The sequence below is a fragment of the Bos javanicus genome, chromosome 2 (assembly GCF_032452875.1).
Source record: "Bos javanicus breed banteng chromosome 2, ARS-OSU_banteng_1.0, whole genome shotgun sequence".
NCBI classification, from domain to species: Eukaryota; Metazoa; Chordata; class Mammalia; order Artiodactyla; family Bovidae; genus Bos; species Bos javanicus.
The window spans coordinates 73,259,145-73,283,162 of NC_083869.1; the positions used below are offsets into that span (position 1 = coordinate 73,259,145).

At 42.1% G+C, this 24,018-nt stretch overlaps 1 protein-coding gene across 18 annotated transcripts in view; it reads right to left on the bottom strand.

Annotated features, from left to right (window-relative positions):
• Positions 1-24,018, bottom strand: part of CLASP1 (cytoplasmic linker associated protein 1) — a 273,353-nt gene that overhangs the window by 101,048 nt on the left and 148,287 nt on the right. For all 18 annotated transcript variants that reach the window (XM_061440036.1, XM_061440038.1, XM_061440042.1 and 15 more), the window contains 7 exons: positions 13,779-13,931; positions 10,665-10,738; positions 9,049-9,141; positions 7,735-7,880; positions 6,715-6,850; positions 5,593-5,663; positions 1,059-1,118 (listed from right to left, as the gene is read on the bottom strand). In XM_061440036.1, coding sequence (XP_061296020.1) covers positions 1,059-1,118; positions 5,593-5,663; positions 6,715-6,850; positions 7,735-7,880; positions 9,049-9,141; positions 10,665-10,738; positions 13,779-13,931 — 733 coding nt within the window. The remainder of the gene's footprint in view (positions 1-1,058; positions 1,119-5,592; positions 5,664-6,714; positions 6,851-7,734; positions 7,881-9,048; positions 9,142-10,664; positions 10,739-13,778; positions 13,932-24,018) is intronic.

Consider the following 24,018-nt stretch of genomic DNA (forward strand, 5'->3'; position numbering starts at 1 on the left):
GAAGAAAAAGACCAATAACTGAATAATCTCACAGGACAAACAGTAGGTACCCATTTCACCAGCATCAGACTCTCTGCCTCATCCCGTCACGCTTTCAGTAAATACCTGGTGAGAACCTGCCTAGTGCCAAAGCTAAGCCATGAAGTGAGTAAACACTGGAAGCCACAGCTGAGTGAATCATCGTTTTCTGTCTTGCTCACCTGTCCCCACGTTCAATCCCTCATTCCATCTTCCCCTCTAAATCCCAATACTATCACCAGATCAAGAGGGTATAATACCCAAGAGATAAAAGAACAACAAAATGCTTTTTAAAAGCGTGACTACCTTCTAGATCCAAAGTGAGGCCTGCAGGGCTGAACTGGACTCCAGGGGGGCTCTACATGTTTAAGTCCACTACTCATAACACGTCTAAGATGCTGTAAAGTTCTTCACGACTATGCAACACACCATTAAAGACTGAATGGCACAGTATCATTGTCTGTCATCTCCAAACTTAACTCAGAAAAAATAACAGGCACATAAAATTGATAGGAACTAAAAATGGCTTGTCAAAATAGAGACAAGCTTCTTTATGAATTCTGGGGTAATCCTACATTTTATCATGAGGATGTGAAACTTAACACACACCAGCCTGAATAAAGAGAAAACTGCTGACTTTCTGATACAAACGGATCAAAAAGAAAACCTTTCAAATGAGTAAAATCCCTGTAAGGATTTTCAAGTTACCCTTCACCTACTAAGAGCAGCTATAAACATTTACCTGGTTGGGACTGACAGGATGTCAGGGGGCAGGATGATCAGAGTTAGCACAGTGAGTCCTGGCTGTGCAATGTCCCAGGGCACCCTGTCCACATGCCCAGGCTAACATGACAGTCAAAGGAACTCACTAATAGCCTCTGTCAGTGGTATGTGCCTCACATCAGGAGAAACACCACCAGCAACCATGTGAATAAATGCACTGATTCCTTCACTTCTTATAGAGAGTGGGCTGGATCACTAGCTGAGACATTAAACTCAAGATTCAATTCAGAGGGAAAACCAGCAAATCAGATGTTTACCGTTCCAATGAATGTGTCTGCCATTCTTGTAAAAGTAGATCTAAAAATTCAAAGCAGCGTCTGAAAATTGTGAAAAGAAAAATATGTCATTTGTCTGTTTATGAAAACAGCTTTTTCCTTAAGTGACCCAAGACTCCTTTTTATAATCAGCAAATTTCTTATAATTTTCATGATTCAAAAAAATGGAACATAAAAATGGAATCAAAATTGACTGAAAACCAAAGCAAATCAACATAATTAAGCACCTATGGTGGTCAAAAAAAATAATCACAAGGATACAGGGACAGGATATAAGAGTTCCCTTCAGATCAGAAACTTGAGCTTCAGAGCAATGCTACTGAACAGGTGTGTCACTGCCGTGTGCTTTTTTATTCTACCTCAAATAGAGCTACACGGGCACAAAAGATCAACATACATTACAATATCTGGGAATTAGTCTTTGCATTAATTTCATAGAATGCCTTCTACAAAGAAAGTTAAAAATTTGCTGGAAAACAAAGTGTTTACCAAATTTTCCTGCCAAGTATTTAAAACAGGTTTTTCTCTAGCTACTTGGCCAGTTTCCTCTCTTCAATCTCAAGATTCTTTCTTTTCAAACCTTTCCACTTCTGTGCTCTTTCTTGGCCTGAGTGTACACACAAAAAAACAATGTTGGACTAATCTCCCTAGGGTTATACCACCACTTCAGAGCCTATGTCTTCATCATTTCCTTTTTCTAAATTCCAGAATAATTCTTTGTAGGAATAAATATTATTAGACTTAAGGAACCCATTCAAGGAAACCAATCAGAAGGCAATCTTTCTCTTAATGATCAAACTTTCTTTCCCATGATCTTCCCAATTCAAAAATCTCATAATGCATACAATTACTCACTCTATATATCTTTAATAAACCCTTACCCTATGCTAGATGCTGGACGCACAATGTTAACTGAGACACAATCCAGTGAGCAGGACAGACAAAAACAGCTGCTATATGCCTGGAGAACAAGGGCTCTGGGAGAGCTCTAGGGAGTCACTCAGCTCAGCCCCAGGGCTGCTAACAGTGGGGGTGGGGGTTGTGAATAGACTTTCTCCAGGAAAGATGCTGACCTCTGCTCACACCCCTTTCTCAGCATCACTGTCCCCACCCTCACCCAGGCCATGGTCACACTACCTTTGCCCTTTGCCCCATGTCATTTCCTGGTATAGATTTTTCTTCCCTTTAATGTGTGTGTATATATGCTCATATTTATTAATACTTATTTCTTAGTGGATACATGCATCTTTAGTGCTAATTCTTGTCTTCAATGAGTTTCAAAACAATCTATTTAATCAAGAATATCCACTGTAAGGGCTTCCCAGGTGGTGCTAGTGGTAAAGAACCTGCCTGCCAATGCAGGAGGCATAAGAGATGCGGGTTCAATCCCTGCGTCAGAAGATCCCCTGAAGGAGGACAGAGCCACCCAGTCTAGTATTCTTGCCTGGAAAATCCCATGGACAGAGAAGACTGGCAAGCCATGGTCCATAGGGTTGCAAAGAGTTGGACACGACTGACGCGACTTAGCATGCATGCATCCCCTGTAAATTAGGCTTTGTTTTCAAGTTTTTAGACTAAAATCATATAGAGAAGTACATCAACACTGTCATTATTTAAATACCGCATTACTTAAGCACATCTGGTTAGATCTTGTCTCTTTTCTTCACCAACTACTACTCATCATTCAAAAAGCAACTCTGTTTTTTTTAACTTGTCTATGAGGCTCCCTGGAAATGTATCAGCTAGTTTGTTTGTTTTAATAAGGCTGGCTTCATTTATTTTATAATTTTTGGCTGCACTGGATCTTTGCTGCTTGGTGTGGGCTTTCTCCAGCTGCAGTGAGCAGGGGCTACTCTCCAGTTGTGGTACACAGGTTTCTTACTGCAGTGGCTTCTCCTGTTGCAGAGCATGGGCTCCAGAGCATGCAGGGCCTCAGGAGTTGCAGCATGTGGGTTCAGTACTTGTGGTGTACAGGCTTTGTTGTCCCAGGGCATGTAGAATCTTCCTGGACCAGGGACTGAACCCATTCCCCTGCAGGAGCAGGTGGATTCCAACCACTGGACCACCAAAGAAGTCCATCAGCTAGTTTTGATCAGTGCTCTCTGAATGCCTAAATCCATAAAATATGTATGCTGTAATTCACTCTTACATTGCTTTGCATTATTGTTTTTAACACCTCCAACTAAATTATAAACTTCTTAAAGGGAGGGAGAGTAGGCAATTCATTTCTTACAAATTCTATGAAGCAAAGCTAGGTACTGGCTGAATACAGGACAGAAACCACTGCCTTTTCACTGCCTTCTTACTCTCTTTTCCTTTCTGAGGGCATGGTCCCTAGTACTCTTTTTTCAGCATTAAGACACACGGCTCTGATGAGACTCACTTTGACTACAGACAGAAATGCCAATCTAGGTGTATGGCTAAGAAGCTGGTGAAGGGGGTGGCATTTCTACTGTCATGGTGATTGCATGCTGCTACTCACATCGAGCACCACAGGCTAGAATTTTTACATGTTAGGAACCAAAGTGTCATCCCTGAACTCTCATATTGATGCCCTAAACCCCAGTATGATGGTATTTGGAGATGGGGCCCTCAGGTGGTCATGAGGTTCACATGGGGTCATGAAAGTGATGCTCTTAGGATTAGGGCCCCTGTAAGAAGAAACACTGACCTCCCTGGTGGCTCAGACGGTAAAGCGTCTGCCTACAATGCGGGAGACCTGGGTTCCATCCCTGGGTTGGGAAGATCTCCTGGAGAAGGAAATGGCAGCCCACTCCAGTACTCTTGCCCAGAAAATCCCATGGATGGAGGAGGCTGGTAGGCTACAGCCCATGGGGTCGCAAAGAGTCGGAAACGACTGAGCGACTTCACTTTCTTTCTTTCAAGAAGAAACACTAGAGCTCTTTCTCTTACACAAACACACACAAACACATTCTGCATCATGAAGACAGCAAAAAAACAGCCATCTGCAAGCTACTCCCATTAGAAACCACCTGTTGGCACCTGGATCTCAGAATTCCAGCTTCCAGAACTGAGAAAATACATTTCTGTTGTTTAGGCCCACTCCATGTATCGTATTTTTGTTATGTAGCCTAAGTCAACTAATACACTAAACATCCTATAATGTTCCCCACAAAGATCTGTGTCACCTCACTGCCTTTCACAAAGGAAACACTTTCCAAAGTGCTCCTGGAATCCTAAATCTGCAGTGACAATGTAACAGAAGCAGCAGCAAATTCTCATGATGGTTACCATTCATTAAGCTTCCACCAAACACTAAGCCCCTTCTACCTAAGTTACTGTGAATCCACAGAACTCTGTCCCCAGGTATGTGGGAAATCCAGCAACAGCCTCTACCTCGCCAGCTCCACACACTCATCTCTGGGGAGCTGGAGCTGCTCTGCCCTCTAGGGTGGCTGGACTGTGGGTCAATGGTTGACCACACTCCTCAGCCATGCCACTAGCCACACTTTTGAAAAATTAAGCCTTTTCAGTGGAAGAACATGTCTTTCTTCCTGACTTACACAGCCAGCTCATTCCCTTTCTCTTTTCTCTTGCCTTGCACGTGGCTGTTAATAAGATGGTGATGGGGGCTGCTTCATGCTCAGAAAGACCCCTGCACCGGAGAAATCCTGTGGGGGTCCAATGTGCCAGCCCAGGAAAGGAGAGAAACGGGGCAGCCATGAAGTGACAGGCCCTCCTGTTGGGCTAGATCAAAACCCAGAACGCAGGGATGGGGCCACAAGGCTGCTGCCTAGGCCTGCCATTAATTTACCCCATAATGCCCTTGATCTGGTCCACCAAGAAGCTTCGGCCCATGAACTGTCTGAAAACTCACGTGAAACTTCTGTGTACTTACACTTTCCTGGGAAGACAGTCCACATGTTTCACGATTTGAAGGACTCTGTGGAGTCACCAGTCCAGACCCCACAGATCCCAGCCAGAAGCACACAGCCCTGACATCACACATAGCTCATGTGGACCTGAGACAAAGCCCAGCTGGCTGCTCAGGCTGACCTTCGGGGTCTACCTCCCCTCACTGTGCAGCACAGCAGGTGACTAGTCAGGCCTCAGAATCTCTAGAATCACATCAGAAGCTGCAGATAACATACACCTCCTCCTACCTATGTTAACATAAATAACTACCACTCATTTTATAATGTCTTTTCCAGGCAGGCAGCTACTGCCTTCATTCAGGGGGATGGGGTAGACCAATGACAGAGGCAGAGGGACCAGCACAGGAAGAAAGTGTATGTGGGGACACGCCCCCATCCCACCTCTCCCAAATACCTCACATACACTTGCTCTCACACACATACAAAAATAACTTAAGCTGTCCAAATTCACTTTCCATTATAATTTTGATCATGACCTTTCAAGCCAAGGGCATTTATTATGGCAATATTAAATAATATTAATTATTTCAAATATGAACTTTTTAGATGGAGAGAAATTTGAAATTCGTTTTGGTTTTAAAACAATTCAAAAATAATTAGAAAATTCATTAAAAGTTTACCTTCTAACTGCAACAGACTTGGAGGTACAGTTGCTTGTTATGACAGGTATTAGCCTAGGGATGTGTGTGTGCTGTGGAAAAGATCAAAACACAGAGGCGAACACTTGAAAATACAAAACTGAGATAATCACTTCCTTACTCACCTATGTAAAGCACCTAATACATTAAGATTAGAATTTCACTGAGTTTAAAAAGGAGAAAGAATTTCACTGGACACTTACAAAGGGCATGAAAAGTACAGAGCCAAAACAGACAACATGATGATATGTGTTAAGTCAGTCTAAAATCAAAACAAATCAGTGGTATGAAGCCTAAACTATCTGAGCAGTAGAAATCTAAGCGAGTAAAAAGCAGTCAGTAGACCAATGTATTTTAATACCATTTCAATGGATATGTCCAGTAACGGCTTTTGGTTTAGTATCTGAAATGGGCACTGTAAACAGTAAGAACTAAAATAATGCAAAGAAAGTAACCCACAATAATCACAAATATTCTGGGAAGATTTCAATTAGCATCATCAAGCTCCAGTTTTGAGGGCTGCCTCTAGGGAAAAGGGACTTGACATGGGGAGAAGGTGATATGAAGAACTTCACTTTAACGCTTTGTGAGTTGTCAGGTTTTATTGAAAATTTACATATAAGTTACTTGGCTAATTACTCAGATTAAATAAATTAGTGCTTTGAAAACTTAACTGAAGATAATCTTTCTTTTTTAGGCTTATGTACAATTATTTAAATAAAGATGCTAGATGAATACAAAGCCACAAGCACAAATACCTAAAATGAACAGTTGGGGACTAAGGAGGGAAGAACAGGAGTAATACCTGGACACACACAGAACTCAGAAGCAGATACAAGTGCTCAAATGCTTAAAACCAATGATGAGAGGATGAGCAACAGGTCAGTAACTGTACACCACACCTGTAATTCACTCCAGGGAACTGAAAAGGCTCACATGTGACAGTTAAGCAAGGGAAGGTGAGGGTGGGGCAATACCGTACATACAGTGGGATTCCACATACATAATCACTCAAATGGGAAACGTCTCTGATAACTGCTTATCTACCACCAATATTTACCACTTGCTTATTCTACAATACATACGGCTCCAAAACATACTCACCCGGATGATTAACCTAACAGCTACAACACCAGAGGTGGCCATAATTTTGGCACTATTTGGAATTAAATTAAAGATAGTTGGCATAATGGCTTCAGCTCCATGGTCAAACTTATTCCCCAGCACTGATGACAGATGCCTGCAATGAGAAATGAACACTGGACTGAACCAAAGTTCTTGGAAACAGTGTAATATATAAATCTTTTAACATTTTAGAGCCTTTGTATGAAGTCATCTAAGGATAAAAACAAGTCTAAGTAAAATACAAATATTCCCCAAGCACATGCAGAGGACTTTACATATAGCCACTCACCAAGAACTGCTTTTTAAAAAATAAACAAATAAATCATTTCCCACTAATTATTCTTCAAATAGCAAAAAATAAATACTAATAAAACATAAATATGACAAAGCACCCTTAGCCTCTTTTTTTTCTTTTGCTCTTTTATTTTCAGCATATAACATTCAGGCTTCAATATCTGAGGTCAAAATTTTGAACAGCTGCAAAGCCACTCTTCTATTGAATTCAATAGGAACAAACAAAAATTCTATTGATTGTGCTATATTCTGCCAGCAAAATCAATGAAAAGGCTGAGAACAGAAGTTTATAAGATTTCATTTTTCCATATTATTAATAATTGTTTCAAGTTTAAAACAGAGGCTTCAGAGCTAAGTCACTGAGTAAAATTTAAAATCTGTCACACAACACATTATCGACCAGAGATGTACTACTGATGCCACAGGTGTTAATTTTTTGCAAAAATCCCCTCTGTCAATAACATAACTGGTCAGGAAACACTGTAAAAGTACTAACAGGGTGTAAATAGAATCAGTCTTGGAGACCAGGCGACAGGCATGTGTATTACTTATTATATAATATTTATCTATATATAATAACACATATTATATAATATGTATTATATTATATACATCCCAGTGGATGTATTATTCTGTGACCCATCTCTGAAGCTCTGTGACACAGCTACTTTATTATGTGAGAACCGGGAGCGTCGTAGTCCTTACCCCAGCGTGATACAAGCCTCCCGCACTACCTGAGACCGTAGATCCTTAGCGGACAGTTTAAAGGCTCCGTCCAAAAGCCGTAAGTGCTGGAAGAAGTTATCATACTCGGCAGCACCAGCCAAGAGTAAAGATCTAATCTTTTTTAGCTAATGGGGTAGAAAAATTAAGAGACAGACAAAACAATCCTTAGAACAGAAATACAAAATAACTGAAGCCAACAAATATTCAAGGATTAACAATAAAGTTAAATGATACAGTTTTCCAAGAAGAATTAGACCAACTAAATAGTAGCTAACATACTGAAGAAATCTAGGTATCGTAAATAAGAAAAAGTAATTTTTAAAAATTAGTATCTGTGATAAATGCATTATAATTCTACAAAATGTATTTTTTAATTGGAACATTTTAGAGTATTTACAGATGCTCTGATACTAAGGATAAAAATAACTGAAATCTCATTGTAGCCTGTAAAAAAGCTCCTTCCCTAAGTTCCCCTTTCCCAACACCCCATCCAACCACCATTTACTGCATGAATCACAGGAAAGTAGCTCAGCTGGTAAAGAATCCACCTACAATGCAGGAGACCTGGGTTTGATCCCTGGGCTGGGAACAGGGAACAGGGATGCCTTGGAGAAGGGAACAGCCACCCACTCCAGTATTCTGGCCTGGAGAATTCCATGGACTGTATAGTCCATGGGGTTGCAAACAGTCAGACACGACTGAGCAACTTTCACTTTCACAGGAAGAAGCGCCCCCACTGTTGGTCAAAGTACCCACACTGTATCTGTTACTGAAGGGGCTGGAGGGCATCTGAAACAGACACAGCAGCCGTGTTCCTAACCTGCTTCCTGCTGGACAACCAGTGCACAATCACCTTCCTCAGAAAAGACATACCTTCACCAAATGCTGTTCACTTTAATGTTCGGACAACTTGTCATTAATAACATTTTAAAAACAGAAGGGGCAGAAGTGCTATGAAGAAAGAAAGGGCAACAGGGACACTCACTGTAAGTCACTAAGAAGCTGTTTCCCTGGCCAAGGATCGCAAAATTAAACCTTTACTAAGGCGAGAGTAGTGGCCATGCCACAGGCAGGACTTTGTTAAAAGTACAAGATGCACAAAAAGATAGAACTGGGCATGTTTTAAAAACAGAAGTGAGGTAATCTATTAAAAAGGCAAACTGTGAATATGGTACCTTATATTTAAAATACTGACTACTTAAAATTCATTACAGTTGAACCCCAATTTCATAATAAAGTATTTATAATATTTAAATATCTAAAGCAAATGTAATCACAAAGTTGGCAGCTTACAGCATTTACTCTTTGCTCCCAATCATGCTTGTCATCAGATAATATTTCCCTAATTTTGTTTATGGACTCCTCAAGGTCTCGGCTGGAATAAATCTGTAAGCAAAATTAATTTACAATTAATATGAGAAAATTTGCTGAATAAACAAAGATTATTTCTTAATTAACTGAAGTCAAGAGCATCTGTTAAGTATAGTAAAAGAAATCATTTCATTTTTCAGAAAAGGACCTCGGAGATAACATCTAGACAGGCTTGCCACAGAATGAGTTTCCACCGTGAATGTAAACTCACCAGCTCTGATGCCCGTATATGGATAACCTCACCTCAAATGCAGCTTTACCATAACAGATGATATCATGCACAACCGAGAAAGAAGCCCACTGGGGAGTGGGCGGAGATGCACAAGTCACTGATTTGGTTTTTTTGTAACACCACACTATACTGGCAGACCTCAGAGACACTGCCAGGTCAGTTCTAGTGTCTTCAGTGCACTGCAGGTGCAATAAAGTGAAAATCACAATGAAGTGAGTCACAAAGATTTTCCTAGACTGCAGTCTATTAACTGCCCAATTAAAGTATACCCACTGTCTAAAAAGGCCGTGTGCATACTTTAAAAATCCTTTATTGCCAAAAAAAAAAAAAAAAAAATGCTAACCATCATCTGAGTCTTCAGAGAACTGTAATCTTTTTGCTGATGGAGAGTTGAACTGTTGTGAGAATTACCAAACATGACAGAGACACAAGGTGAGCAAATGCTGATGGGGAAGGGGCACCGTACACATGCTTGAGGCAAGGTGCCCATAGATGTGAAACTGCAGCATTTACAAGCACAACACCGTGAAGGGCAATACAGCAAGGTGTGTCTATGCTTGTAACCTTAAACACTTTCAAACCTATTTTCTCATTTATCCTGGTATCTTACTCCAAAGACAGTAAGGGGGAGAAAAAAATCCACCAAGAGTAAGGCATGATAGGAAGGTCAAGGACATAAGGATGAACCTGAACCTAAAACACCTGCTATCTGCTTTGTATACACATGGCAACTAAGCAGTGGGTGACAAGGGACACACACAGATACCAAGTGCTGGAGGGATCCTGAGCACCGACATCCAATGGACCACAAGCCCCCATCAACCAGAGACAATGCTGGGGCACAAAGCAGTTTACAGTGAGTTCTGTAAGTCATCTCTGCTTCACATGTCAGGTACTTAAGGGAAGTATCACGATGGTATAAACTAAGGCTTTATGAAAACATTTTTTATACCTTTCAGAAACCTACATTCTTCAAATTTACAGACTTCTCTAAGGAAAATACCGACATAAGCATGCTTCTTTGTTCTTTCTTGGAATGGAGTCACTTATTTCCCCCTCTTCTGTGTGACCTGACTCACGAACTCACTAGTGGAGCAAGCCACTTCTCACCAGTTCTAACTGGAAGGTCATCCATTTCAGTTCTGAGAGGCCCTAACATTTCCTAGCCTGCAAACCCTAGACCTCCTGTGGTCTTGATAGTCAGAATTACCCTACCTACTAAGAAACTGTGTGTGTCACATGCTTGAAAAATGAAATCTGAAGAATAAGCCCATCCTTTTTAATCAAACCAAACATCTTCACTCACCTGGACTACAGGCACATCGTCAAATGCTTTAATAAAATCCTCTTCATCAACAGCACCAGCTCCTTCTTTTGCAGCTATAAAAAAACATCAATTTTTAAAATGTAAACAGTGTGCACTGGAGGACTCATACACAAAATCAAAATTATATTTTGGAAGATTTGTAACTTTTTTAAGTCAATAAAAGTTTAGAGTTTTGTGGCACAGACAAGTATTACTGACTTTCAATATTAAGATAAAGTATAATAGTTTTACAGTATAACATATATTAGCTTAAAGTCATCTAAAGATAGTACTTGCTTAAGGAGGATCAGTTGTATAGACTTTAAAGGATTTAGGTGATTTATATTGTATTAATCTATGTGTGTGCGTCCAAGTTGCTTCAGCCATGTCCATCCCTTTGTGACCCTACAGACCATAGCCCACCAGACTCCTCTGTCTGTGAGATTCTCCAGGCCTGCATACTGGAGTGGGTTGCCATGCCCTCCTCCAGGGATCAAATCCACGTCTCCTGCGTCTCCTGCAATGGCAGGCAGGTTCTTTACCACTAGCACCACCTGGGAAGCCCCGTATTAATATATAAGTCTTTTCAAAGATTCCTAATGAACATATAATAGAAATTCCAATTCTTCAGGGAATAAATGAAATCATATCATTGTTTGGAATCCAACATAACAAAATTTGTGAAACATTCAAATAAGTTCTAAAGAATTTAATGGTTTCACCTCAACTTCATATTAGTCTCAAAATATTTTCAAGGAAAAAAATTTTCATTTCCTTTTAAAATCACAATAATGTGTCAATTTTTCATTTATATGCCAGTTGCAAACTGACCCAACAATTGCTATCATTCAGGAGAAAGCTTTTTCTTTCTGTTAATATGTCACTTCACACATGAAAGTCAAGTGATATTTTACCAGATGTTTTTTCTTCATATTAAAGGTTTCTGAATGGCCATCTACAGTCATCCCTGTAACCATCATTAATGATTTATACTGGTTAGTCTGAGTGCTTTTCCAGAGCTTCCTACCTGACAACTTAGTTGGCATCTGGGGTCCTGATGGACCACCTAGACAGAAAAGGCTTTAAAGACAACTGATGCTTGTGGTAAATACTTGTCATCACGCTTGATGAGTATTTCTCTGCATTCACAAGTCAATTACAGACAGAAAATAGTAACACACTGTGAGTGGTGCTCTGTGTGCTTTAGGTTAGGCCTGGATCCCACCAAGCCGACAAACACTGAGCGCCTTTCTGTGTGAAGCGGAGAGCTGCATGTCAAAGAGGGCTTGGGGCCATACACAGGCCTGGGCCCATGGAGTCTGATGAGAAGTCAACAGGGAAATCACAACTACGATGCTAAACAAAATGGAAAAAGATAAGATCAGGCCTGAGGGAAAGACAGGGTTGGTATCTCTGTACAATCTACACAGGTGGGATCGTTGGAAGGGGAACAGGTAAGGAATGGGAACAAAAAGACATGGTCTGATCACACAGAAATTTTCTAAGCTTAGTTTGTAGAATAGATGCTACTCAAAGACAGATCAAGAAAACGGATTAGAAAGACTGTTCAGCCATTAAAAAAAAAAGTACTGATACACGCTCTAGCAGAGATGAACTCCAAAAACATTATGCCAAGTGAAAGGAGCCAGACACAAGAGACAACATATTGGATGGCTCCGTTTCTCTGAAATTCCTAGAATAGCTGAAAGCATAGAGCAATAACATAGACTGGAGGGATCGCCAGAGCTGGGGAAGGAAGGAATGGGGAGAATTTTAATAGGGTCTTTTTTTGAAAGACCTTTAATGGGGTCTAGTTTCAAAACTGTGTGGAAACTAGATAGAGGTGGTGGTTGCCTAACACTATGAATATAATAAATGGTAATGAATTGTTACCTTTAAAATGGTTGATTTTATGTTCTATGAATTTAAGCTCTTTAACAACAACAACAAAAAAATGTATATATTTTAAATGAACCAAAAAATAAAAGATGACCAAGAGGCATGGGATGGCAAGGGGTGGCGTGGGGGGTGCTCAAGAGGAAAGGGATATAGTTTTAACTATGACTGATTCACATTTTTGTATGGCAGAAGTCAACACAACATTATAAAGTAATTATCATCCAGTTAATAATAAATTATTATCCTCCAGTTAAAATAATTATAAATTATCCACCAGTTAAAATAAATTTGAAAAAAAAAATACATTTTGAAAAAAACATAAAAGATTAGGAAGAACTAAGAATAGCAGCTCCCTCAACACAGAGACGGTAGGGCAGAGGTTGTGGGGGCACCAAGCTGACAAGCTGGGACACCAACATCCAAGGCCTGTTCAGACAGCAAGAAAGACCAGCCCAAGGAGGCAGCATTCTGATGCTGGTCCTCACTCTAGCTTTAACTGATTAGTTCATCCAGCCAAGCTCAAAAGCCCAATGCTAACAGTAAGCATGGTTCGAAAGTAAAAAGTAAGTAATTTTCACTATACTGTTAATCAACTATACTTCAATGAAAAAAATTTTTTAAGTAGGTAATTTGTGTATAAACTTAAATGTGACAGCAAAATGAAAGCTATATATAACAAGGACCCAAAACAGTCTAAATTAGGGGATGGAAGAGAAGGATAAAGAAATTTATCCTTATAAATTTATTTTCAAAGCCTCAGGGAGCTAGCTAATCTTGACCATTCACTAATTCGGTATCTTACAAGGTTTCACAAGGAACAATCTTACTTGCAGGAACAAAATACATTTTAAAGACAATTTAACTTCTAGACAATCTCAGTCCTGAGACACAGAAATTGGCTGATACCATGCAAGTATCATCAGGCATGGCAGGAGCCCAAGGCCATTAGGATACCATGAGCTCTGCTCCGTGGTGGATTCACACACCCAAAGATTCTGCCCCAGCAAACATGCAACACAGCAGCTCAGACGTACATTCTACCAGCTTATCAGCATCCATAGATGAGAACCAATTTACTTAAGGAAGAGAAAGTGGACTCATACTGCCCACAGAATTACTGCACCTCTAAAGGACACAGAAGGTGAGCAGCATGCGCATCTGCTTTAAGCTCCTACACAGCGGACCACGAAGCACTGTGCTTGGGCTTGGTCTTACCTGAAGACTTAGATCCAAGAGAGGAGGAGCCAAGTCTACGGGTGGTCCCCATTCCAACGTTTCTCCGTGAGCTTGCTGGAGCTTTGGACGACGTAGAGCTGGCGGAAGAAGGTCTATTACCATCCACAGAATCTTCATCATCAAAGTTTTTATCTAAAGAGTAAGCAAAGAAATTTTTTCTTTTTTTTTTTAATTTTTAAGTACTTTTTCATCTCAAGTGAAAACAGCAACTAGTTTTATTTAGAGATTAATGGTTTGCCTTCTCTTCTGGAATCTGAGATGTCCACCCAGGGTCTAGAAAAGCCTTAGGTGAGTCAAGAATGCAGCTACGAACACCCTGTTAACTTTCACATATCAGGAATGCTTCCCACTCCAATTTCAGAAAACAGAAAAATCATAAAGAAGAAAGCAACCTCTCATGAAACTATCATGTAGGAACAGTTACTTTAACAATCTGGTATATTTCTGGCCATTCTTTCATGTACTTTTTAATAGTTAATGTACGACTATATTCCATTTTAGAAAATTGCTTATTTCAAATGTACATTTTACCACATGATGAAATATTCTTCATAAATGCCATTTTAATGGTTCCATAGTACTTTGCAATTGGAAAATGCTACAAATAAAAAACATTTTCATTGCTAAGACAGTTAGGGATATTCTAATATCTTATGCTTAGAAATAATACTGCAACAGACACCTTTCTACATGCGTTTTTGTTTGAATATTTAATAACTTTAAGAAAAATAATTTCTAGAAGCAATATTACTGAGTCAGAATATAAAAGCTTTTGACGTATACTACTCAAGTTATCTTCAGAAAGTTCATATAAATACATACTTTTCCTGAAAATTCAGAGTTTCTTGCCACATTCTTGCCAACACTGAAAATACTACCATTTAAAATTTCAAACAAAATTTGATAGGCTTCTCCCCCCAAAACAACCTCTTCTTCAGTGTTGCACTTTAGTGAAATTAAGTTTTTTTTTTCTTCAATAAATTCATTAACTTCTAAATTTTCTAGATAGCAGTAGTGGTGGTTTAGTCTCTAAGTCATGTCTGACTCCTGCAACCCCATGGACTATAGCCCACCAGGCTCCTCTGTCCATGGGATTCTCCAGGCAAGAATACTGGACTGGGTTGCCATTTCCTTCTCCAGGGGATCTTCCCAACCCAGGAATCAAACCTGGGTCTCCTGCATTGCAGGCAGATTCTTTACTGACTGAGCTACAAGGGAATTCCTTAGACAGCAGTAGATCCCATCAATATTCCTCAAGTTGTATTAAAAAAATATATATATATATATATAAAGAAATCATCTTTGAGCATACTGATGAACAGCATTTTGATGACAAAAAAGTTAAAGCTATCACAGTGCACTATACAGAGCACTAGGGGCTTATGTAGCATGTGTGGGTCAGTCAGGAGGATAAATAAAGAACTTAGGAGTTACTAAAAACAAACAAACAAAGAAAATTAACATCCATAGCTGGCAATATTCATGATTTCTGAAAAAGGGCTTAGTTCTTTACCAGTAAGTCTAAAGTAAGTAACTGTTGACCAAAAACAGATAGAAATAATCTGTTTTTCTTGATCTAGTTGCTTCTCAGCTGAACTATCCACAGCCAAGTTTTGTGTCTACCTAAGACTCTAGTGTTAAGTGAAAGTGAAAGTGAATGTTCCTTACAGCTCACCAACAATCTACTTCAAATCATAGGGGTCCTTTTATTCAACAGTAAGGGAGAAACTGGGCTTCTAAGGTGGCTCAGTGGTAAAGAATCCACCTGCCAAGCAGGAGATGTGAGTTCAATCCCTGGATTGAGAAGATACCCTAGAGAAGGAAATGGCAACCTACTCCAATATTCTTGCTTGGGAAATCCCATGGACAGAGGAGCCTGGTGGGCTACAGTCCCTGGGGTCTAAATGAGTTGGACTCAACTGAGCGACTAGTCAACAAAACAACAACAAAGGAGGAATCACATCCTCACAAATGCAGAATCCTATGCAGATTAGCTTCCCTCCACATGCCTTTACACTTCTGACCACCTGGCAAGCTGTGCTGTTTCACAGATGGCTTCTTCAATCCATGCATCAGTGTCTTACTGATTCAGATGTTCAGTGGTCTTTTAGCACAGACTTCCCATACAGACTCAAAAGTGATTATTAAATTGCAGAGCACACTAGTAAGGCCCCTCCAAGAGTAAAAAATGAGAAAAAAAAAAAGTGAAGTCACTCAGTCCTGTCTGACTCTTTGCGACCCCACGGGCTATAGCCTACTAGGCTCCTTCATCCATGGGATTTTCCAGGCAAGAGGACTGGAGTGTGTTGCCACTTCCTTCTCCAGGGGATCTTCCCAACCCAGGGATCGAAACTGGGTCTCCCACACTGCAGACAGATGCTTTACCATCTGAGCCACCAGGGAAGCCTGGACGCAAGAGTAAAACCTGGTCTTAAAATACAGAAGGAGGTCACCCACTGAGCACTGACAGCAGAAGCAGCCTGTCTGTCCTGGGGGAGCCCAAGAGCACAGAGGCTGTGGAACTGTGGTCATCACTCCTTGGAGATCAGTGACAGCTCCAGACGGTGGGGAAGGTAAATTATAAGGGATGCGACCACAGCTATGCTTCACCCAGAAACACATATAATTTGCCTTTAGTTCTCTAACACAGGTAGGCATGCTGTATGGAACTGCGTGCAGTTACTGAGAATTATTTTCATGGGTCAATTTCACTGAATCCCAGGGGCTTCCACCTGCAACAATGATGGGTTAGCAAAGACCTAACCTCTTCCTAGAAGCCACACAGAATATATAAAACAACTACTTTCAGAAGACAACAGGCAGTATAGAACTGTGACATCTCAGAGAAGGGAAACAAACAAGGTGAGCTCTTTAATCACTCCAACTTCCTGCCTGGTGAACATTTCCAGGCCACCCCTTATGGGGAAGAGGAACCCAAAATGAACCTGGCAGTCTTGCGAAGCGGAGAAAATGAGGATCAGACTTCAGGGAGGCTGAGGTGGCTGGAAGTTACAGGGTGGGGTGCTGAAAAAGAGGAAGCCCCATAGAAAGAGAGCTCTAGAAATGTCCTAAGTTCTGGGCCACATATATGTGAATGAAATTCCCTAAGGGAGGGTACAAAATGACCAGGAAACTGTAATTTGAACAACTTGCAAAGTTTACACAAAGGGGAAGATTTTCGAGCACCAGAGTTGGGGTGTTTTCAGCGACTCACCAAATGCATTCAGTAGAGACCCCAGAGACAGCAGGCCTTAGAAGGGGGGCTGAACTAATACACCAAATTGTCCTCTCAGAGCTTAAAAACAGGGCTTAAGGATATTAGATTTGCAAGTGACTTAACTGCCTTGCCAAACATTCTTTAAATAAACACAACCAACCATGGATCCTCAATAATGCAGCAGTCACGATACATAACATACTAATCAAAATTTCCTGAACAGCTGAGAAGCAGAGCAATGTGGCCCATAATCAGGAGGGAAAACCATCAGAAAATAGTGACCCACTAAGAAATGACAGAGACAATGGAACTCTCAGATACGAACATGAAACCTGCTATATCCATGTTCAAGAATTAAAGGAACTCACAGGTGTAATGAAAGAAAAGGAAGCTAGTTCAAAGAACCAAATGGAACTTCTAGAAATTAAGAATATACAGTAGCTGAAATGAAAATATCATTGAAATGGGATTCAAAGCAGGTTAGGCACTGCAAAAGAAGGGGGAAAATGAGAGAATTTACACACACATGGCAATAAAAAATTAATCAAAATTAAACATAGATATCAAAAGGGAGGGTGGAGAACTAAGAGGAGTAGTCTCAGAGACCTGTAGGATGATACTCGTCACCAAATTCAAGTGTCTGTGTGTCACACACAGTGAGGCCACATACCAAAACGCTGGAGTGTGGAGCACAGAAGCGTTAACAGTGGCCTCCCCAGACCAAACCCGAGGCATGGTGGGCCCTTCCCTCCTCCGTCCCTGGTGCAGGGACCACTCCATCGCACACCTTCTGTGCCCAGCCCACCAGACCAGCCTGTGTCTGCCACCAAGCAGGCAGGCAGGAGCCCCGCTCTGGGAACACCGGCTTCTGGCCACCTCATCAGTCAGGAGCTGACCAGTGAAGCCAGTGGCAGGCTGAGCCCATGGCACCCGCCACCTCAGTCAGCGATTTCAGTAATAGTCATGTCAACCACCTCTGCTTGACCATCAAGGTCAAGGTCTTCACACCTAGCTCCACCAAGTACCAGAGGATGACGTTGCTAGAGCAACCTGGTACTTCTTCAGACCCGGCATCAGTCAGGAGTTGCACCTTTCTTCTCAGGATGAAACAGCAGCAAGGCAGGCATGAGCTGTAGCTGCCCTGCTCAGCCACTGGCAGGCGCCATAGTAGGCCCCTCCCCCAAGCAAGGGACCCTCAGTGAGCCAACTGTCAGCTGTCCTGCTCAGCCACTGATCAGCACCACAGTGGGCTCCTCCCCCTCCCATCTTGTATATAAAAGGAGCCCTAATTTGGATGGAGGGAAGATGGTTTTCGAGATGCTCAAGTCTGCCATCTTCTCAGTCTGCTAGCTTCCCGGTTAAAGTCATTATTCCTTGTTACAACAACTTATCTTCCGATTTACTGGCCTGTCAGGTGGTGAGCAGAATGAGCTTGGGCTCTGTAACAAAAAGGTTTATTGTGGGGCCCTACAAGTGAACTCCGGAGAAGGCAATGGCAACCCACTCCAGTACTCTTGCCTGGCAAATCCCATGGATGGAGGAGCCTGGTAAGCTGCAGTCCATGGGGTCGCAAGGAGTTGGACACAACTGAGCGACTTCACTTTCATTTTTCACTTTCATGCACTGGAGAAGGAAATGGCAACCCACTCCAGTGTTCTTGCCTCAAGAATCCCAGTGACGGGGGAGCCTGGTGGGCTGCCGTCTCTGGGGTCGCACAGAGTTGGACACAACTGAAGTGACTTAGCAGCAGCAGCACAAGTGAACTCCAGGAGTTGGTGATGGACAGGGAGGCCTGGCTTGCTGTGATTCATGGGGTCATAAAGAGTCGGACACAACTGAGCGACTGAACTGAACTGAACAAGGAGATGTGTGGCTCATGCCTTAAAAACCTCAGACTCCCTAAAAACTTTCAGCAGAATCCTTTCCCAAGGAAGGTAAGGCAGGGGTGTGGTGAGTTGTTTGCTAACTTCTTAGTTTCAGATCTTTTGTTCTTGAAGTCAGGTCAAAGTCAGGTAATGATGTTCCTGTAAACCTTCACCAAACAAATGTTATTCTCTGTTCTGACAAGAAAGGGCTCACCCCCAAGTTACAACTTTCTCCCTCTGAGGTCCAGGTCCTGCTAAGAGGAGGCAGAACTTAGCTGGCGGCTCCCTCAGGGCCAGGTCCTCGGACCCCGCCCAGCTGTCATCACTGAGGGAGCCAGGCGCCCAGGACCCAACTGGCCCTCAGGCTCCTCAGGCTGCCCAGACAGCAGGGTACACGTCCACAGACTGCACCCTATGCAGATGGCCGCTGCCATTAGGTCACAGAGTTGGGGATGGGGAGAGGTTCACAGCCTCCTCAAGGCCTGGGCCCGGCCAGTGGGCAGCCATGGCCAGGGCTCTGGAGCCCTGCAGGACACAGCTGCCAGTCTGTTCCCTGGGCCCCTCCAACTCAACCACTGAGATGAGGCTGAGTGAGAGGGCCCTGGGGAGAAGGCCAGTATCCACCTCTTACCTCACTCTCTGCCTGAAGACCACCACCCCTCCCATCACTGGTTGAATGGGCCACTTAAGGTCGTTCATGGACAGTTGCTCGCTGGGGAGAGAGGCGCACTGTGGCACCGACCAATGGCTGAGCAGGACTCCACTAACGGTTCAGCAGTAAGCAGTGCCTGGTAATAGGGTGCACAGCACATGCCAAGGGACACCTGTGAAGGACTGAGCATGGCTGCATTCTATTACCATATCCACAAGTCTGACATAGTGAAACTACATCATCAGCAGAAGCCAGAGGGAAAAATACACATTCTATAGAGGGACAAAATGACAACAGGCTTCATCAGAAGTCCCGTATGTCAGAAGACAACAGAATGGCATCTTTAAAATGGCAAAAGAAAGGTATTAACCTAGCTACATCCAGCAAAAATACCTTTTAAGAATAGAGACTGAACGAAAGCAGAACTCATCACCAGCAGACTCACTCCAGGAAACGCTGACGCCCTCCAGGCAAAAGGAAAATGGTATGAAATGGAAACTTGGAATTACTCTAAGAAATGAAGGGTACTGGTGAGAGCAAATGTGCAAGTAATGTAAGGCTTTATTCTTATACTTGAATTACTGCAAAAGATAACTGTTTAAAGCAAAGATTAAAACACTCAACATTTGGTTTCTATCCTCCTCATATTCTCATGTTACAGGCAGAATATCCCATGGCCAGAGAAAGCATCCTTGTTGGCATGTGGGCATGGGGTGGGGGTGGGGCATTAGGACATATGTTGCTGGAGGGGCAGCTACACAGAAAAGGGGCAAGTAAGAAGGGAATGGAAGCAGTTCAGGGTCTGTCCTCAAAGAGCTTGTAGTTTTAACAGCTCATCACAAATTGTTCACACTCATTGCAGATGTTACGCTGCACATGCTGCACCAGGCGGCAGCTGCTTCATCACCAGTGCCCACATGGAAACGGCTCCCAAGGAAGGGAAGGGGAACAGGCAGCCAGTGGAGGGATTTTAGAAACCGAGCTCCATTAGTTCCAACTTAGCCTCTTTACTTCTCTACGAAAACAAATCTGATGGACTGACTTACCTAAATTTCTAACCAGGTCAGAAGTAAATAAATACAAAAATAGAAGGGGGCTCAGAACACAGTAGTTAAACACAGTGATGGGAATGAGAAGTGATGGTTGAAAGCCCAACAGATAAACAGACACGATAAAAAGCAAACACGCATTAAGAAAAATCCTTGAACCCGCCTAGAACACCAGTGCCAGCACAGGGGTCAAGTCACACGTCACAAGGCCACAAGCTAAGAGCACGATACCAAGCACTCATCACCACGACGCTGTGATAGCAAGATTACATGGCTGCTCGTGTGACTCCTGCATCAACAAACAAAGTGATTCACATTGTCTGAGTCCGAAATTCTGGGGAACAAGGAAAAGGGAATATTCATTTATGAGATTAACAGTTGGACACACTGCTTTAAGTTTAGAGATGCTTCGCCCAAAAAGGTGTTTGGAGGACAAAAGTCAATTGAACCTATTATTTGAAAACTAGTACACCATCTACAAATAAGTATCCCCTATGGTTCCTAGCTTCTGGGACACCCAGAAATTAAAATCAAATTCAGAAGGGGGTTAGGCCCTACAAAAAGTATTCATCCAGTTTCAGTTAACTGGGGTTAAATTTCTCTGATGTAGAAGATGCCGTTCCTGACCTGGACAAATAAGCTGTGTTGGCTGCTGTGCTGTGCAGAGGGCGTCCACTATGGATCCAGTCCAGGATGAGGGGCCTCATGGTCTAAAATGTTTCAGTATCTTTCAACTAAATCAATCCATACTGAACTCTACAAGTCCCTTAAATTCCCATTTTCTTTAGGCTTTTCAGCTAAGCAGACATTTGTTAGAATAGAGGCTCTTTTTCTAGAGCTTTAACTAAGGCAAACACATGTGTGAGAATGAGTATTTTTAGCTATGCGAGCTTGTGCTATTACATCAATTTAAAATTTTTCACACATCAAGACAACATCTGTTACATAGAAAATGTTCTCAGAGAAGGATGGGTTCTCTCTGAACCCAAAGAAATAATTAATTCTATCTCCAGACACCACTGCAAGGCTGTCATTCTGAGGGTCACTTCTCTCACGTGACAGCTTAGGATAAGCTCTCGGATAAGCTCGGATAAGCTTACTGGCACCTTCAGTTCCTCCAATGTTTTAAAAATCACCCGAGTTCTACTCCCCCTTTTACAGAATTGGGACAAGACATTTAAAAATTACACATGAAATTTCTACAGTGTCACAGTGTACTTTTCATCCAACTCTCAATCACTCCTGGTAACCCAATTTAGCAGGCACAGGGAAATGCAAATAGCAGTAGAATAGCGTGCCCAAAAGAACTGTAGATACAAAAGAGATTTTAAAACACAGGAGAGACGGGACCTTTAGAAAAAATTAAAAGTCCAGAGTAGTACAGTCATTTGTGGACTCAGCAGCAAAGTAGCATAATTCTCAAAACTGAGTAAGTTTGTGAACTTGCACTGAAGCCCTGAACAGTGGTCCAGATGCTTCAGATGCTGGTGATTAGCCACAAGCACAGGCAGGCAGAAGCAGCCTCTTCACCAGCCTCCCAACTCAGATCTGAACCGCTAAGGAAGGCCCAGCAGAGCCCCAGCAGCCTCAGGACTGAACTGCAATCAGGCTGGATTGGGACGATACAAAGCAACAAGCCACACACAGACTCTTTGGGTCAAAAGTCATCAAAGACCATTACACACCACTGTGACTACAGTTTCAGGTACCTAAGAGACAGAAAAAAAATACCACTCTAAAGACTGACTTTGAGTTCGGTGTATAGAACTTGGAATTACAAGTTCTGACATATACTGTCCACTTAGAAATGTATACACACATCTGTGAGGACAAACAAAATGTCACAGAAACTAAGAGACAGTTGTTCTCCATTATCCATCTGCCAGGGAGGCCGGAACCTAAACCACCAAGCTGTTCCTCTCTTCACTCCTGAGGCAGACTGTGACCCACGGAAAGCCAATGGAGAGAAAATGCCTCATTTCTACACAAAGACAACCCACTCTGTCTCCCTACATGAGGGAGCACCCTGTGGAAGCTGATGTTGCTAACAGGCTCTCAGTTTCACCCACTCCTTGTTACTGAAATTCTCCTCCAAGGGAATGAGAAATGTGGCAGCCTAGTAACTGGAGTATAATTAGTACTCCCAAGAGGGGGCTGCACGGAGCCACGATAACAAGCTCAAAGGCAGGCTGCTTTTTGTAAATCCCCAAGTTTCTTGTCTTGATCTGTCACAGCTCTAAGCCACTGCTGATGACCCCATATGCCAAGCACACTCCTATGTAATTGTGAATACACCATTCTCTGTGATCCTGCCCGACTCTGTCCTGCCCTGGGCTGCACAGCCATGCATGTGCCTTTACTCCGTCTCACCCTGTAATGATCTGTGTGGAGATTTGTTCTGTCTCTGTCCCTGGGGCAGAGACCAGCTGGTACTTCTCTGGTATTCCTAATACCCACAACGGAGCCTGGGCCAACAGACGGTAAGGCTATCAAATATTTAACTTTGGCAGTCCACAGGAAAGAAGTCAAAACTTCCGAATGAATGCAAACCATCCTTCATGTATCTTTTTCAGCTTTCATGACCTCTAAAAATGCATAAACCTTCATTGGATAATAAAATCAAATAAAGTTATAAAAATGTCTGAGGAAGAGAGTAAGGTAAATACAACCCTGAAAAGTCAAAGTGTTAGTCGCTCAGTTGTGCCCGACTCTTTGCAACCCCCATGGACTGCAGCCCACCAGGCTCCTTTGTCCATGGGATTTTTCAGGCAAGGATATTGCAGTAGTTTGCCATTTCCTTCTCCAGGGGATCTTCTTGACCCAGGGATCGAACCCGGGCTCTTGCACCACAGGTAGGTTCTTTACCTACTGAGCTACCAGGGAGGCCCCCTAAATACAACCCTAAATGTTTTTTAACCTTCCTGATTTCCCACCAGTCAGAAGTATCTTTATTTTTTTTCTGATAAAGCATAAACCTATTTAAATATTAAAGTCAAAGTACAACCCCCAAAATAAGACTATTCACAATGATATATGAGATATATACATGCATTTCTAGACTTCAGTGTATATACAAACCTGTCAATATATACACACGTGCACAAAAACCATTCTGCCCACTACCAATATTTAGCATTTTTCTATATCAGTCTAATCCATTTTAAAGACTATTATTACACTGCTCACATCTATAATATTTGATCAATCACTTACAAATAGCTTGATTATTTCAAATCTTTCACCCTCAAAACGCCACTGCAGTCATGTGTCTAAAGTGGCAACAGTGAACGCATACTTATGTCTATACATACCTGTGTGCCGGGCCCTGTGTTGGGGGCCCTCATCGGATCCTCCTGACAACCCCAAGAGAGAAGCACCATCGTGACTCCACATTAAAGATGGAAAATCTTAACACATCCAAACAGCAGTGCCTAAA